Source organism: Anabas testudineus, chromosome 14 (genome assembly GCF_900324465.2).
Source record: "Anabas testudineus chromosome 14, fAnaTes1.2, whole genome shotgun sequence".
NCBI classification, from domain to species: domain Eukaryota; kingdom Metazoa; phylum Chordata; class Actinopteri; order Anabantiformes; family Anabantidae; genus Anabas; species Anabas testudineus.
In genome coordinates, this window is record NC_046623.1 from 3,465,650 (window position 1) to 3,481,394 (window position 15,745).

The window sequence follows — 15,745 nt, forward strand, 5'->3', positions numbered from 1 at the left end:
GGTGTGTCGAGGTCCGTTTCCCCGCTGACGTCCGCTTAGCTGAACCTGAACCTTATTCCTAAAATGCTTCACCCGACTTCCACATGTTGACTCAGGCCGAGCGGGAGTCGCGGTCCCGGGGGGGGACGGGGGTTCAGATGCCGGTTCGCCGCCGGCAGAGGGCGTCACCGGCTCTGTTTAGACGACGCCGTCTGTCACGTGACAGCCCGGGGCGCGCTCCGCTGTGCACCTGCAGAGAGCGGAGGAGGAGGAGGAGGAGGAGGAGGAGCAGCAGAGTCTGGATGCTTCAGTCGAGCTGGACTGCTGCCGCCGCCGCTGCCTTCAGTTCAGCACAAGTTCTCCGACCAAGTTTCACTGGTAAAGTCGAGGGATTTCTGGACAAGGAATGGAGCTTTCAGTCGGCCGGCTCTGCTGTGTCCTGTTGAGCCTGTTCGCAGGTAAGTTTTCCGAAACCAAGAGCTACTTTGATCCTTTTGATATTTTTTACGTAAACGGCAACGAGTCCAGTCCCACGGCGGTCAGCCGTGTCCAGCACCAGGCGTCAACACGGAAACTTTTCCTTTAGTTCAAATACTCACGGGTGAGAGGTTTCACTACCTCATGTTAGTTAAAATTTAACTTGACCAGTCGATAACCAACGCTTATCTGTGAACACACTTTAAAGAAACTGACCAACAGGGAGTAACTGACCCAAGGTCAGTTTAGTTAACGTTAGCTAACCTAGCGGAGTGTGGGTGTATATATAAATATACATATATGTGTGTGTGTGTGTGTCAAATGATTCTTCTTTTCAACACTATCTTCTGTTTTACCAGTGGTCAAAAAGAGAAACAAAGAAGAAAGAATGTGTCAACATATAATAAATCAAAGTTTGCTAACGTCATTTATACACAGTCTATCTTAATAACCCAAATACAGTGTCAGGATTGGTGTGCATTCTTCATAAACTAAACAATACGGTGGAGCTCTTGAGGCTAGCTAATATACTCGGACTTAATGTTTGTTTTTGTCTTTTTGTAAATGTATGTACAGTATTGTGTTAAGTGGCCACAGGAATGAAATGGTGATTGGTTTTAGGCATTTAGACATTTCTCGTTGCCAGAAATCTTGGTGTCTGCTAGTTAACACAATAGCTTGATCCGCATTTAAACCTGTGGCTGCAGGACTTCAAAGAGCTGCCTTTTTTTTGTCTGCCATCTGCCAGCAGCACTGACCCCCCACCACACACACACACACACACACACACACACACACACCCCCCATTATCATCAGCTCCCCCCTGAAACTCCAGGCAATCACATCTAACTTAGCCACATGTTTGTTTGTGTTGACAGCTTTGTTTAGCTGTTGTCATTTACTTTGTTGATACAGTAGGTGAGGAGATAAATGGCCTGTGTAACCTTGATTAGACTGGATTCTATTATATGTTCATTAGAAGTAGCTGTTATTAATTAAATAATGCAGTTAACATGAATGCATTTGTAATATGGATAGCACACGTAGATCAAGCAGGCAAGTTGTGTTTTTAATTTTCAAAACTCGTCGGCTGTGGTTTGTCATCAGGAAAATAAATTTAAAAAGTATTGGTCAAAACAATTTGCTAATAAGAGATTATTTTAAAGAAATATATTTATAAACTCACTGCTGTTGTTTGTTAATTGTAACAGACAGATTCTATTATATGCATATGGGTGTGGCTGTTTGGTGTCATGGAATTTAGACTGAAACTAGCTGATCACTCCTCCCACTCTAAACAAAAGCTTGAAACATTTTAGAGGGGATTGTCTGTTGGCTCCACTTATTGTAGTTAATGAAATATTTTCTGAGATTTGGATGGGAAGCCACAGAGTCATGGTCAGACCAGTCACATTCCAGTCATCTGATTAGTGAGAAACTACATGCAATGAACAAGTGCTTTATTTACGGTCTTCCTGATCATCTTTCTATGTAAAAACTGGGCCACTAAGTATAGTCTAAGGTTCTATAGTGTGTTGTTTAGTCTTCCTTTGTCTCATGATTCACATTGTTGTGTACACTAGTTTGGCCTCATTACCATCTTAATGGCATCAGGGCCTCGTCATTTAGGCGCTGTTCCACTTCAGCAAACAAGAACAGTATCTGCCAGACTCGTAGCATTCTTTTAACGTGGCTTAGAAATACACAGTAAAGCACTAACCTCTCCTAAATGGAAAATAAGTTTCTTTGCTTCCCAATTTTCTTTCCTCTGCTAGCCCATGAATTGCTGCATTCAATATCAATTGCTAACAAGACAAATAGAGTTGTAAGTGAGAGAGTTAAAATCCTTGAAATTATAACCAGTGAATGTTGGGGATTTAGAATATGTGAAAGTGCAGGTGACATTCATCGAGCATTGGAATTGCGATTTATTATTATTTATAATTATAAATAAGTACAAAGTAGGAGTATCATTAAGTAGAGAGACCTTTTGGCACTTGATACGTTGTGAGAAATCAAGTTATGGTGTTATGTACTCTATATTCTGTGTATCCCCCTGGTGCTTTCTTTACCCCTTTCCACTTGTGGTGGTTTGGGCAAAGAGTGTAGTCACTGATTTGGACAAACGGGAACCTGCTGAATCTGTGCGCAGGCGCAGAAAGCAGTGTACTGATAAGCCTACAACAAAGGTCCCTGGCCAGGAACTGGTTGCTTGGTTACTGTTTGAAAACAGACACGCAGATCCAGGGAGTATATGTGCTCTTTGGTTGCTCTAGAAAGCTACCCTGTCTTTGCATTTATGTATTAGGTCTTCTTTTACCACAGATAGAAGTGCCCATTGTATTGCTCAGTGACTGTTGCACATGTACTGGATATTTTGATATGATTAAGTTTTTATATGTAACTCTGATTAGGTCGAGCAACTTTTCTCACTTTGAAAATAATGTATGTTGTTAAGGCAATAGGACCTGTGAAGAAATAGTTCCAATCCCAGAGGTGGTTGGAAGCATGAACAGCACTACCTGTGCCATTGTCATTGTCCCCACACAGACTGTAATGACTTGAGGCCATGTTCACTTGTCATGACCCAGCAGTTCAATGTCACTTCTTGCCTCCTGTTGACTGAAACACATAGCCATAGCTTCCTCTAACCAAGCAGCCACACACTCTGCCTGGAGCCCACTGTCCTTGGAAATTAAGCAGAAACATGTAGAATTGGATTACACCCCAGGGACACTGCTTTGTCCTCCACAATCTGATGACAGGGACGGCTGGGCATGAATATTCACAGCCCGGATGTTAATATTTTAGCATGCCAGTCCTTTACATGTCCTGTGCCAACTCCCAATAACCTATATGCTAGTGTGAAATGATGATCCTGGCTTTGCTTCACCACGTTAACCCTCCCCTCCTCTCTTCTCTTCTCATTTCTCCCTTCATTTCATATGTGAATTAGTGAATGAACAAATAGGTGCCTGCTAGAGAATGAGTGGAAATGATTAATAATAGTGCTTGTTTCTGAGTCTTGCTAATGACTGTGTAGCCACAGCTCTTTCCTTTCTCACAGTTAGGGAGTGAAACTGCCTTCTGGTCTGCTGCCAAATGTCCTTCTCAGAAGATATTTTATCAAGATTCTACTTAAACCCTTTTGTCATAAAATCAATGTTACGTTGACATTTTCAAGTTTCTACGGCATGTCTTCTGACTTGGCCACAGTATTGACCTACTGACAGCAACAAGCCCTTCAGTAGTATGTAAATTGAGTAATGTGCTTGCCTGAGATCTCATGTAAAGGTTACCTACCCCATCAGATCCTCCGAAAGCCTGTCTTTCAGTATCCAATACACCTTTATAGCATATTTAAAAAAATAAAAACCTTTTGACTTTGTAGTGTTTAGTAATACACAGTCAGGAAACAGTGGGGAGACTGACTATCACTTACTGTAGTGTTGACAGAGCCAGGCTAGAAGTCTTCAGAAGTTACTGTTGGAGTCCCCTTATCTCCTCTGGGAATACAGGGGGTCTGCTTGAGCTTAAACAGTCACTAGAAACACATTTATAGACCATTGTGGGAGGCACTGTGTAGTATTTACGTTGTAGTTCAGGAATTAACTCTATGAGAGGTTCTCCAGTATGTGCGTCTTTGGGGGAGCGTCAGTACTAGGCACAGCCCGGCTGTTTATCCCAGTTATCATTACAGTTTGCCAGGCCAAAATATCTTGTTGCACTGTTTCCAGCAGAGTAACCAATGGGTTTGTGTGTCACGTTTACTGCAGAGGAATAAATCTAATGTCACCAGAAGTTTAAATGGTCTGGTTTGTATCATTAGTGTTTTGTACTACTGTGAGTAGAAAAGGCTGCTTGGTTTGGAAAAATCATCTTTATCATCAACATTTGCAAACAAAGCTCACCACAGAATATAATTTAGGGTGTAGCTATTCTTTATTAGATTGATAAAATATAGATGACAACTACAATTGGACAGTAAAATTTAATATCTTTATCTGTAATTGTTAAAATACAAGTTAAATGGTGATTGTACTGAAGGACAGCTGTTGACCTTGCGATCCATGTAACCTATCACTTGAAACAAGGTCACTGTAGTGCTGATTTTTCCCCGCTTTCATGACTCCATCAGTCATCATCACCATGTCGCACTGTTAGGGCGATAAACACCCTCAAAGCTCATTCATCACTTAGCCACTTCATGCAGCTCTGCAGCGCCCACAACGCCCTCTGCTCCTAATGAGGAATAATAGGTTTTGTGACAAATAAGCTGTTGATTTTGATGAGGAGGGTTTTCACGTACCTTACATCTCAGATGAACATCATCAGAGTACCAATTTTCTACAGATAAATCGGAGAGAAACAGAAGATGCGCCATGCCAATGAAACCAAGCGTACTGGATGTCATGTTCAGAATAAAGTCAGTACTATACTTACAGCATTAACTCAACATAACTATATCTCAAAACAATACATAATTTTTTGTCTATTAAAACTGGAATTACAAAACATTCCATAGCCAGGATTCAAGTTTTCAAAGCATGGCTACTTCTGCTTTCTTCCCTCTCTCTTCAATTTAGCATGTGTGTTTTTTTTCCAGTTTCTGTTCTTTGGTTCTTTTGCATAATGTTCTCACAGCATCTGAACTAGCCATCACAGTGTGATGATACACAATGTGGCAGGCAGGTCCCCAGGGTGCTGCATCTGCAGGCGCTGGTGTGCAGTCTGTTCCCTCTTACCTGCTAGCTAAGTGTCATCTCAGCTCTACACATACTCGAATCTCTGTTAGATTTTCTGTTGTGCAGTGTTAGAGAAATAGGATTAGTAGTAAAAAAATGCTCTCCATATATATATATATATATATATATATATATATATATATATATATATATATATATATATATATATATATATATATATATATATATATATACACAGTATATATACACAGTATATATACACAGTATATATACACAGTATATATACACAGTATATATATAGTATATACACAGTATATACACAGTATATACACAGTATATAGCAAGTTACTCTGATCATCTTTTGTTGCCTGTTCTGTCTTTGGAGACAACCACTGTATATTGTACACATTATACTATTATCAGCTAATGTCCAGGCATTGTCTTATAGAGAGATGAGTTGTGGCAAGTTGATTATATGTTGTCCTCCGTCGTTAAGCCCCAGCTTTCTCTTCTGAAAACATTAAGCGTTAATTGTATGTCTAATCTTATAGAATATTATGGCTCAGAAAGTAAGCAACACAAACAGAAGGTGGGGTGATTTTTTTGGAGGAGGAGGAGGGGGTAAAGCAGCTGTTGGGCCATTTTTAGCTCCGCTATCTCATTGAAAAACATTACACATTAAGCAGGTATGGTGAAAAGGCAAAAAATGTTGTGTGTAAAAAGCATCTTCTCTTGATTCAGTTCCGTTCAGCTTTGCACCCTGCAGTGCTGATATTCAAGTCTGTCTTAGTCTGATGTTTAATCATGTTAGATTATATAGTTATGCTAATAACTCCAGTAGAGAGGCAAAAGAAATTTGATATGAAAAATGCCTGTTGCCAGGCACATAATCCTACTGTGAAATATTTTACAAGGAAATGATTGCTTGTATTATAGATTTTACAATTATATTAAAGCAGCTATGTATTAAAGTTTTTACGATGCAGGCCAAATCTCGTTAGGAGCATTTAGGGGGTATTGATCCAAGGCGACAAGGAATTAAAATGAGGAAATCCCATGCTTTTAACATTTTTACCTCATTATTAAACTAAAGCTAAACTGAAGCCAAGACTGCAGTGCAGATCCTCAATTCCTCAAACAGATTTAGAAGCCTAGCCCAGGCTGGTGATGCAGCTGCATATCTGTTTTTTGTGCATTGTTTCCACCATTTCTCTGATGTGGATAATGTAAGATGTTGTTGCTATGTTTGTTAAACTGTAGCTTGTTTGCTAAGAGTCCCTAATTTACTTTGCAAATATGGATGTGAGAAAAACATTTCGTTTCCTGTAAAGGAATGAAAACAGATTTGATGAGACCTAAAATATACCACTCTAATCTTGATCTTAAATGTCTAAAAATGTACATTTTGATGAACACATTTCTTTATATTCGAATACTTCAATTACCTCAAAATGATACAGTATCCTAAGTTAGTCAGTGTTTTCTTAGTTTTATGTTAATGCAAGCTAGCAAGCAACTCCAACAGTGGACTCCAATGTGTATTGTACTATTAATTTTAACAGGCCTTCATTTCAGGACACTTCACTCAGATGACTTTCATTTACTTGCTATGGCTTTACAACCAGGTGTCCGAAATGCACATGGCTCTCTGCCACCTCCCCTCTCTTCCATTAACATTCATTAAATTGGTCTTTTCCTCGTCCCCTCGTGCCTCTGAAGTCATTACAACCGGGGAGTTGTTGGATCTATATGTATGATGACCTGCACATCTGCTACATCTGGGCATAGAAAGGGCTCAGCGCCTGAACCACAGCAAGGTCAGCAAGCCACGACAGACATTTAATTACTGTAGTGCATTTCGCTGCTGTTATAGGAAATAGGCAGCTGGCCCAGTCCACCTCCAGAGAGATGAGCTGGAACTGAAAATAGCTCTATGACTGGCTGGTTTATGATGGTCAGTATGTACATTACTTCTCAACTATAATCACAAATGCTGCTGTTTTAATAAGCAGGCATCCAGAGGCCACCAGCCTGAAGTTGTTGTTGGTAAGTTCCTGAGGAACCAGCAGGTAAATGTCTTGGAGCTACATTGGAGCTATGTATAATTCATGGCCACACACAGAGATTCCCGGCTGACTGGTGTCCTCTTGATGGTCGATAATTGGAGTAGAAGATTAAACCTCACCTCAGCCTTACTGGCAGTCAGAGCACTACTTGCAGGTGCAATGGGAACATCAACTTACCATTTTATCCATCTGAGACAGGACATATATCTACTGAGAGTAAGGAGATTATTTAAAAGTGACAGTTAGTGCTGTAACACAACTCAGCAGCTAGAGTTGTGGATTAATGACCTGTGGACACATAAAAAGAGATGGTGAATGCCTTCAATGTCACCCCATGTTTTATCAACTACAAAGTCTGTACAAAGTACACATTGTTTGGTTGCCTGTGTAGACTGCTCAGGGATCAGACTTTTTTAGTTGTTATTGGAGCCATCATGTTGTAAAATTGTCATGAATGTCGATTTCAGGCAAAAGCCTTTTACCACATCCTTTCAGTGATCAGCAGATGACCTTATAGAATCTTCTTTGGATGTCAGGATCTTTGTAATGGATATTTTTGCCCATTGTTTCACACACATGTAAAATGAAACAAGTTTTGTTGGTGTGGTATAAAGTCACCTGTGCTGTAGTTGTACAACAATAAATATGGTTGCCCGCCCACCCCTTATTATTTAAAGCTTATTTTTACCTTGATTGACGCAATGTTTCTAGTAGCAACAAAGGTTAAACTTGATTATCTGGTTTGTCATGAAAGATAGATTCTCCATTTCCTCTGCAAGCATTGTGTTGACACATCACATAGCATCACACACACATCACCTGTTCTCTCTTTATTCACCATGTTAAGGTGTTTGCTTCATCACGGTGACATCTTGAGGTTGTTTCTGGCCTTTTATATGCAATAATGTAATTAATCAGACACCACAGGTACCATAACATTTAAAACATCATGATAAAATATTTTTATTTTTAAAATGTCTTTTTACTTCAATAGTAGACAGCACTTTTGTTGTGTTGAATAGTGTTTGCAGTAGTGTCAGCAGATCAACCAGGACTGAATTCAAAGCGTTATGGCTTTAATGACTTGATAGTGCTTTCCTATTGGAGGATATTTCTGCATAAGTCAAACATGATACAAAACTTGTCTATTTTTTCCTGAACCTATCTTCATTAAAAGCTGAAATTTACAATTACTTTTAGTTAGATTGTTTTGGCTCCTTATTGCCTGGTATCAGTTTTACTGCACTGTGTATTACAAAATACACCAGCAGCTGCACCTTTATTTAGAAGCAATTTTATGCTCTGCAGTTCCATTTAATGTATATCTATTGATGTATGTACGCTGTGCTTGATGTTTTTATTTGCAGTGATCAGCTTTTTAAGATTCTTGTTACAGATGCTTGGGTTTTGAAGATGGATCTAATTAGCCTGGAAAGACTCTCTGAGCCAAAATAACAAATGTTCACTCCCTCAGCGCAAAACTCCTAGCATCTTGCAAATCTTTAATGGTCTTTAATGGGTTTACTCTATTTATCTGTACTGTCCAGACTCTCCACTTCTCTTCATGAGTCTGACAAGCCTCATCCCATGCACAGTTCAACAACACAACATGGAGAATAAATACTGTCAAACCATGTCATGACTAAAAGTGTAGGATTTCCTCTTTGTACAGGATAGCTAAACTAGTGCAGTGGAGTTATTTTTAACATTCCCAAATGTGTCTTGTCACTTAATGGTGTATGTAGACTAGAGTGGTCGTTTTGAGCTTTCTCCTCATGTCTAGGCTGAGAATGTGAGCTGGAGGCACGAATAAACCCAACGGTCTCTGTTAAGCTGTAACAACAACTGACAGTCTTTGCCTGCAGCTTCCTACAGGGCTCAACACTCAGGTGCTTTTACTACACCTGCCACAAAGTGAAGAAGAGACTTCAGCCTTAAAGCATCAGGCACTGTTTTCACTGCCTGTGCAGAAGAGGAAAAAAGGGGGGAAGAAAAAGGATTATCCATCTTGTTATCTTTCAATAGCAGCCGTATCTTGATGTCCTGCTGTAGTGTCTCCCCCACACAGAGAATGGGAAGGGCTATTTGTTTTGTTACACTTTCACAAAGACCTTATTTTTGTTTTGTGGAGACTTCTTTGGACAGGATGAGAGTTTAGAGAGAAGGGATTCTACAAATGCATTTGAAAAGGAATTGATTTTTTAGCACTTAGTATTTTAGCACAAAGTATTTTGCCAGTACACCATTTCTGCCTCAGGCAGTTTTTAGCGGCAACTTTTCAGTAACAAAATACTGTTTTGGTTCCATAGTATTTGACAGCAGACTCCAGCCACAAAACACATACAGGATTGTGTATTTTCTAGCAATGTCCGGAAGATTAACATCATGTAATATCCTTCAGGCAGGGGCCTAATTTTAGCCCAGAACCTGGAGAAATGGTGTGAGCAAGGCAAACTCATTGACACCCAGTTCAACTGAGCACACATGGATCTTCACTACACTGAAATGTGTAAATCTTAATCTGCAGGAACGATCCCTTTGCATGCTGCAAGAAACATGAGAAAATCAGTTGTAACCAAGGTAACTGAATCATGTGTTTACCATTTTTAACCAGCAAACAGTCAGATTTCAGAGAAATACGCCACTTAAAGTCCGTTTTTTTTTTCTAGTCCGACAGAATGTCCAGAAACAAGGGAGGAACCGTGGAATTTATTGGGAGGCTTTTGTATTTGAATTCTTGATATTTTACACTTTTCTCTGAACTGTCTGCAGTCTAGCCTTATATTTTAATCCTTTTACTGGCTTGGCCTCAAGCCACAAGTCTTTACTTGTCATTAGTGTGTACTACAAGTACATTTTGTGCCTGTGTGACTGGTTTTACTTCAGCACCTTTAAAGTGAACAAGAAACCAGTCCTGTCAGTTATTTGTTGCAGATGGTATGAGGAAGTATTGTTCTTATCGCTGAGAAAGGCCAGTCGAACTAAGCCTACTCGATTTATTCTCACAGGCCCCAAGTGGACCATGCAATGTGTATTTATCATTAAACAGCGACCTCCTGATATATAAGCAGCTTAACTGCTCATAGAGTAATTCAAAGCCATTGTGGGCGTCATTAATATTATCAATAATTATATCCCAGTCTGATAAAGAATAAAAATATATAGCAAACAGCCATGCAGCCATGGTCTTTACAGTCAAGCAACATCAACCCCCACAAACATATGTACAGTGTGTGACAATATCTAAAAAATAAGTTAATCAGATTCCTGAACTGTAAACTAATGTGAATTGATCATTAGCACTATCCTCCATCTCCTTCATCCTCACCCTCACCAACATCTTTTCAGCTACCTTGTTATAATAATATCAATCTCTCATAATAAGGTGAGGTTTGAAAGTCTGGCCTTCTTCATGCATGTCTGGCCCAGAGATAGTTTCAATTTACAGGTGCAATAGTATCATCATTATTATTAGTAGTATTTTTTTATTTTTTTATTTTTTTATTTATTTTTTTTTGCAGCAAGGAATACAGAAATGCAGCAGAGAGACACTGGCAGTTGCCTCAGATTGTTGGGGGCCCTGTTAAGGGGGTAGTAAGAGCCTGGAATCAGTGACAGTACAAACAGATCACAGAGCTGCTGTTGGTGGTTTTTGCTGCATAAGACAAGAACCTGTTAGCAGCAGTGAGGAAACTTCACTCAGAGCATTTACACACAACAAAAAACATGCATGTTCAGTCAGAATATTTAAGTGAGATTATGTGAAGTGGGCCGTCTGCCCCCTACACATTGTGCTATACGATACAGTGAAAAATCCACCAACCTCACACAGAGTAGATTAGTTTGCTGGGAATTCCAGAAATTTAAAATTGTTTCCTTTCTGAGAAATCTGAATTTTCATTAAAGTCCATCATTAACAATGCTGAGGTTGTCAGGAGCTCCTAGAAGGACTTATAATCCCTCTGTTTCTTGGAAAATGTTCTAGTATGATGTTCATGCTTTATTGCTTTAAGCTCACCTCTTGTGTGTTCACCACTGATATAATTAAGCACAGTTGTGAGAAACTTTTGTTCACTTCTTTATACATTTTGCAGGTCTTCTAGATCACATGTGTATGTGAGTATATCAACTGCCTGAATGAAGTAGCTGCACTTGTGTCTCAGTGTTTGATCAGCGACGCTGCCTCCTGATCACAGCTGGCATTGTGCCCTGTGGCCTGGACAAAGGCTGGAGCTGGGGCGCAGGCAGGGGCCTCGTCTGTATCAGACACTTTATTTGTTTTGGGGGATGGGCGATAGGATAGACTGCACTCCTGTGTCAGGAGAGCCAGACGCCCCATGATTACACCCCACTGGGACATGTGGCTTTCATTTTTTGGTTCATAGTAAACTCTTGGAACCTTAGAAAGGAATACCTGGCTTAAAAAAATGTTATTTCTTTCAACAGCCTTACTTACTATCCTCATTTGTTTTGAATTTCACCAATACATAAAGCCATGCTTTTGCCAGGGCTTTAAATGTGTTCCAGATTATCCAGTTTTACCTTTATAAGATAACATTGTTTAAAATATCACGAAGAAGTAAGAAGTGGTCAGTGATGCATTTCATCACGTCAGCAGCATGTGATTGCGTGTGTCTCCATGCAGATAATGCAAATAAAAGCTTTTCTGTGAACAGTGTCATCAAGATATTCTGACAACTCAGCTAAACTGCAAGAAGATTTAATGCATCAGTGAAAAGTGAAGTCAAATAGATAGATATAAGTTGATAGCAGATGTAGAAGAAGGGTGTGATGTCTGGCCAGCAAATACCTGATCCCCTCCATCTGTTTTCAATTTGACCTACACTCTCTACACTTAACATAACTGATAATTGATTCACCCCCACCCCATCCTCAACCCGATTCTCCACCCACCCCTTCTACTATTATAAGGATTATGTGGCGACAAAGACACTGGAATGTGTGAGCGTGTTTGTGAGGCATATTTCAGCATATTTAGTTTGCACCATTATTCAAGTCATGCAAACAGTTTTCACGTGTTCAGTAATTGCTTTGAGGGAATATTTTTTTTCCCCCTGCAAAGTGGGGAGAACATGATTTTGTAATTACTCCTCTGGCATTTCTGACTGAAGAAAACTCTCCAACTGTTTAATGGGTGTGTCTCTTCCATGTTTCATGCAACTACATCTGCAGTCAGGCATTTTTTATAAACAAGGCACACCAATCTACCTTTGACATATCTCATTTTCAGCACTTTTGTGTTCCTTTGCCTGTTTTCTCTTTTAATTTTGTCCTTACATGACTACACTGGCACTTTTGCTGCCCCTGCCTGCTATTTTCCATGAAGGTGTTATCAGTAGGCTGTCTGTGCGCTGCTTCCTCGAAGTGGCGTCTTTCTTATCAGCTTTACGGCATAACCAGCCCCCACATTGTCACCATCTCGCTGTTTCCCTGGGCTCCAACAAATCCTGAAGGACACAAGCCTTTAAATGTGTGTATGGAGAGATATTACCATACCAATACCATTGGCTGGTGCACACAACTTTAAAGAGCTGATTGAAGTTTATGACCTGGTTTTAGGGTTAAGGCTGAGGTAAGGTTTGGGGTTAGGAATTTAGCTAGGATGTTTAAGGTTTAAGAATACGTTATGTCACAACTGTAGAAACAAACACCCAGACTAATCCAAGAAACACTGGAGACACTAGGTGTTATCTGCCTCTTCTTGGTGCTCTAGATAAATTTGCCCTCTCTCACTGGGAGGAGGGATATAGAAAGGAAGGATATAGAAGGGTTTGCCAGGGTTGCTTTAAGTGCTTTGTGTCTAGCTTTAAGAATTCATGGTGACAGCAAGAGCCAAGCAGCAGTTGCTTAAATCCACTGTTCTACACCTTGTAAAATGGTAATGTATCCTGTAAAAAACAGGTACAACTACCTAGGACATGATCTCAGAATCTTTGTGATGAGGACCTTTTTGATTAACTGACCATTAAGAAACATGCCAGTGTGAATTTGTCCTTTCTGTCTCCTCCTCTTCTATCTTTTCCTTCCTTTATACCCTCAGTTGTTCTGTCTTCAGCTGATCTGATTTTAATCTATATAAAATATGATAACATTCTGCCTTTAATGGGCACATTAATAAAATGGATTGTTAGTAAGTCCAGACTTTAATAAATAAAGTAATTAAATCTGAATTATTGTCACTGCCACTGCTGATGTTCATAGATATGTGGCAATTGGTTGCTGTGGACATTCACAGGAGTGGCATTAACCACATCCCCAATAGGCTCATCTGAAAGCTGTCAAATGCTCAGGCGGCCAAGTAAAGTGCCTGTCATTCGTCACCCCTTCATCATTTAATGTTCAATTATGTCAAAACAGCCTTTAGGTCATCCACACTGGGAATTGATGCAGCTCCGGTTGGCAAGTGGAGCTTTCAGGCTGCATTACAGCACAATCAGTATGGTTCAACAGTCCTAGCCAGCCCAGCCACAGCCAAGCTCTCTCTCAGGGCACCCACATTGCTTCAAATTGAATAGCTCTAGTGGGGGCACTCGGGCGAGCATTCAGTGCCTTCTTTTTGAGCAGCGACCAAGTTAAGAAGTTATGCTCTGCTGTGCCCAATATAATTGATGTTCTTAGGCATGGTCACAGGGGATTGGCTTGCCTGTTTATGATGGTGGTGTTTAATTTGCTCATTCCAGAGCTCCCAGATTGGAGTTTTACTATAATGAATCACTAATGTTCATCCTACCATCACTGTCCATACAGGAAAATATGCTCTCTCTATAGGCTCTGTTGTTGTTTTTTTATCTATCTCTTTTAGAGATGCTTTTTTTTTTTTACTTGGTAGCAAAGTATACTGTTTAAAAATGTCTGTGTACTTTTGTTTTTTTTACTACCACACACACTCATACATTTCTTACATTAAAGATATGAAAACCATTTAAAAGAAGGTAAACAGAAGTAAAGCCCAGTGAATGAAAAGTCATTCACCTTTCACCTAGCAGAGCTTTTTCGTGTTGCTGTTGTTGCTTTGTGGGCCTAAAATAGTTGCTGTCTTTATCTCCCCATAGTAAGACTTGGCTTTTCAGACTTTACTCCCAAGGATGCTGTTTAAGGTCAAAGAGTAGAGAAAGAAGCTTATGATCCACTCTGCGCTCTGCCAACGCTCTCAGGGTTTGGCTAGCACAAGGGTCATGAGAGGTTAGCTTGTCAAACTGTGTCCTGGTTTCAGGCTTTATTGTTGTCTGTTGAAGCTGCTCCACACACACCACAGCTTAACCTTATGTCTGTCTAGAAGACCTCTGATAAATCGCTTCTGTGTAAACGGTATCCATGTTTAGAAATCTATGTACATGTCACTGAGAAACTAATCTGTCCTGGTTGCAGTAGCCTGATGAATTGTCTGAGTCAATACTAGCCTGTTGCAGTATACTGGTGCACTATTGATGTCCACATCAGCCATTAAGTAGCTATTAATTTTAGTACAGAAATCACTTACCTACAAGAACACTTTGTTCTTGAGATGTGATTGTTGGGTTTTCTATCTAGTATGTATATAGTTCTGTCACATTCTGCAAGGTATTAAATCTAATACTGTAAAGCGCCTCCAGTTGACTTTTGTTGTGATTTGGCCCTATATAAATAAACCGACTTAAATTGAAGTTTTTTAAGTGAAAGTTTTAACAGAAGAGAATTAACTATCCCAATTGTGCAGTATGTATCCTGATCAAAACTCTTTTAAAAAAACACAGGGATCTCTATCAGTATTCTTTTATCTTAAAATAAAAAAAAAAAAACTACTGTTGCCAATTTTAATAATTTGGTCAATAGTATTTTTATTAGTTTTAGTTAAAATGGATGATTATGATAATGCAACCCAACATTTTATCTGTGTTTTGTCCACCCAGCACATAACCATTCACATGACTCATAACTGTAGCCCTTTTTAGACGGAGATCACAGACTTTTGCTAAGTTGACTCATCTTTAAGGCTGCTTTTGTTATTTACACTGAAGTCTTATAGGCCAGCAGAGTGCCACCCCTGAGCCTGTTTTACACAGCTGTCAGATTTCCAGTATTAGAGAAGTGTAACTTAACCTGACATCCATGATTTCACAACAATCCTGGGAGATAAACTTAGTATTGATCCTTTATTTTTGCTGGTTGTGCACCTTTACGAAATGACCCAAAAGTTCTTGTGCATTGAGTATAAAATCTTGTGGATTATGCTCATGGATTTAAATTCAAGTTGTTGGCAAGTTATTGGCAACAAAATGTGCACTTTTATTATTTGTAATTTTAGTAAAAGTAACTGCTGGTCAACATTTATTAGCTCCAACTCCTTTCAGTTGCTGTTGTTGTACTACACTGAAAAAAGTTCATACTGGTGGAGAAAAGATCAAGACAGTGAGATGCAGAATCCCACCGGTGATACCAGTTAGTTTAATTGCAGAGCAATAGAGAAAGTACAACTGCTGACAGCACAGATGATTCAACGCAAGAGCATAAATCAAG

The 15,745-nt window shown here is 39.6% G+C and overlaps 1 protein-coding gene across 1 annotated transcript in view; it reads left to right on the forward strand.

Moving 5' to 3' along the window:
- Positions 1 to 275: 275 nt before the first annotated feature.
- Positions 276 to 15,745, forward strand: part of cxadr (CXADR Ig-like cell adhesion molecule) — a 33,689-nt gene continuing 18,219 nt past the window's right edge. The window contains 1 exon segment of the mRNA XM_026371266.1: positions 276 to 437. Within this exon segment, the coding sequence (XP_026227051.1) occupies positions 386 to 437 (52 nt within the window). The 5' untranslated portion in view covers positions 276 to 385.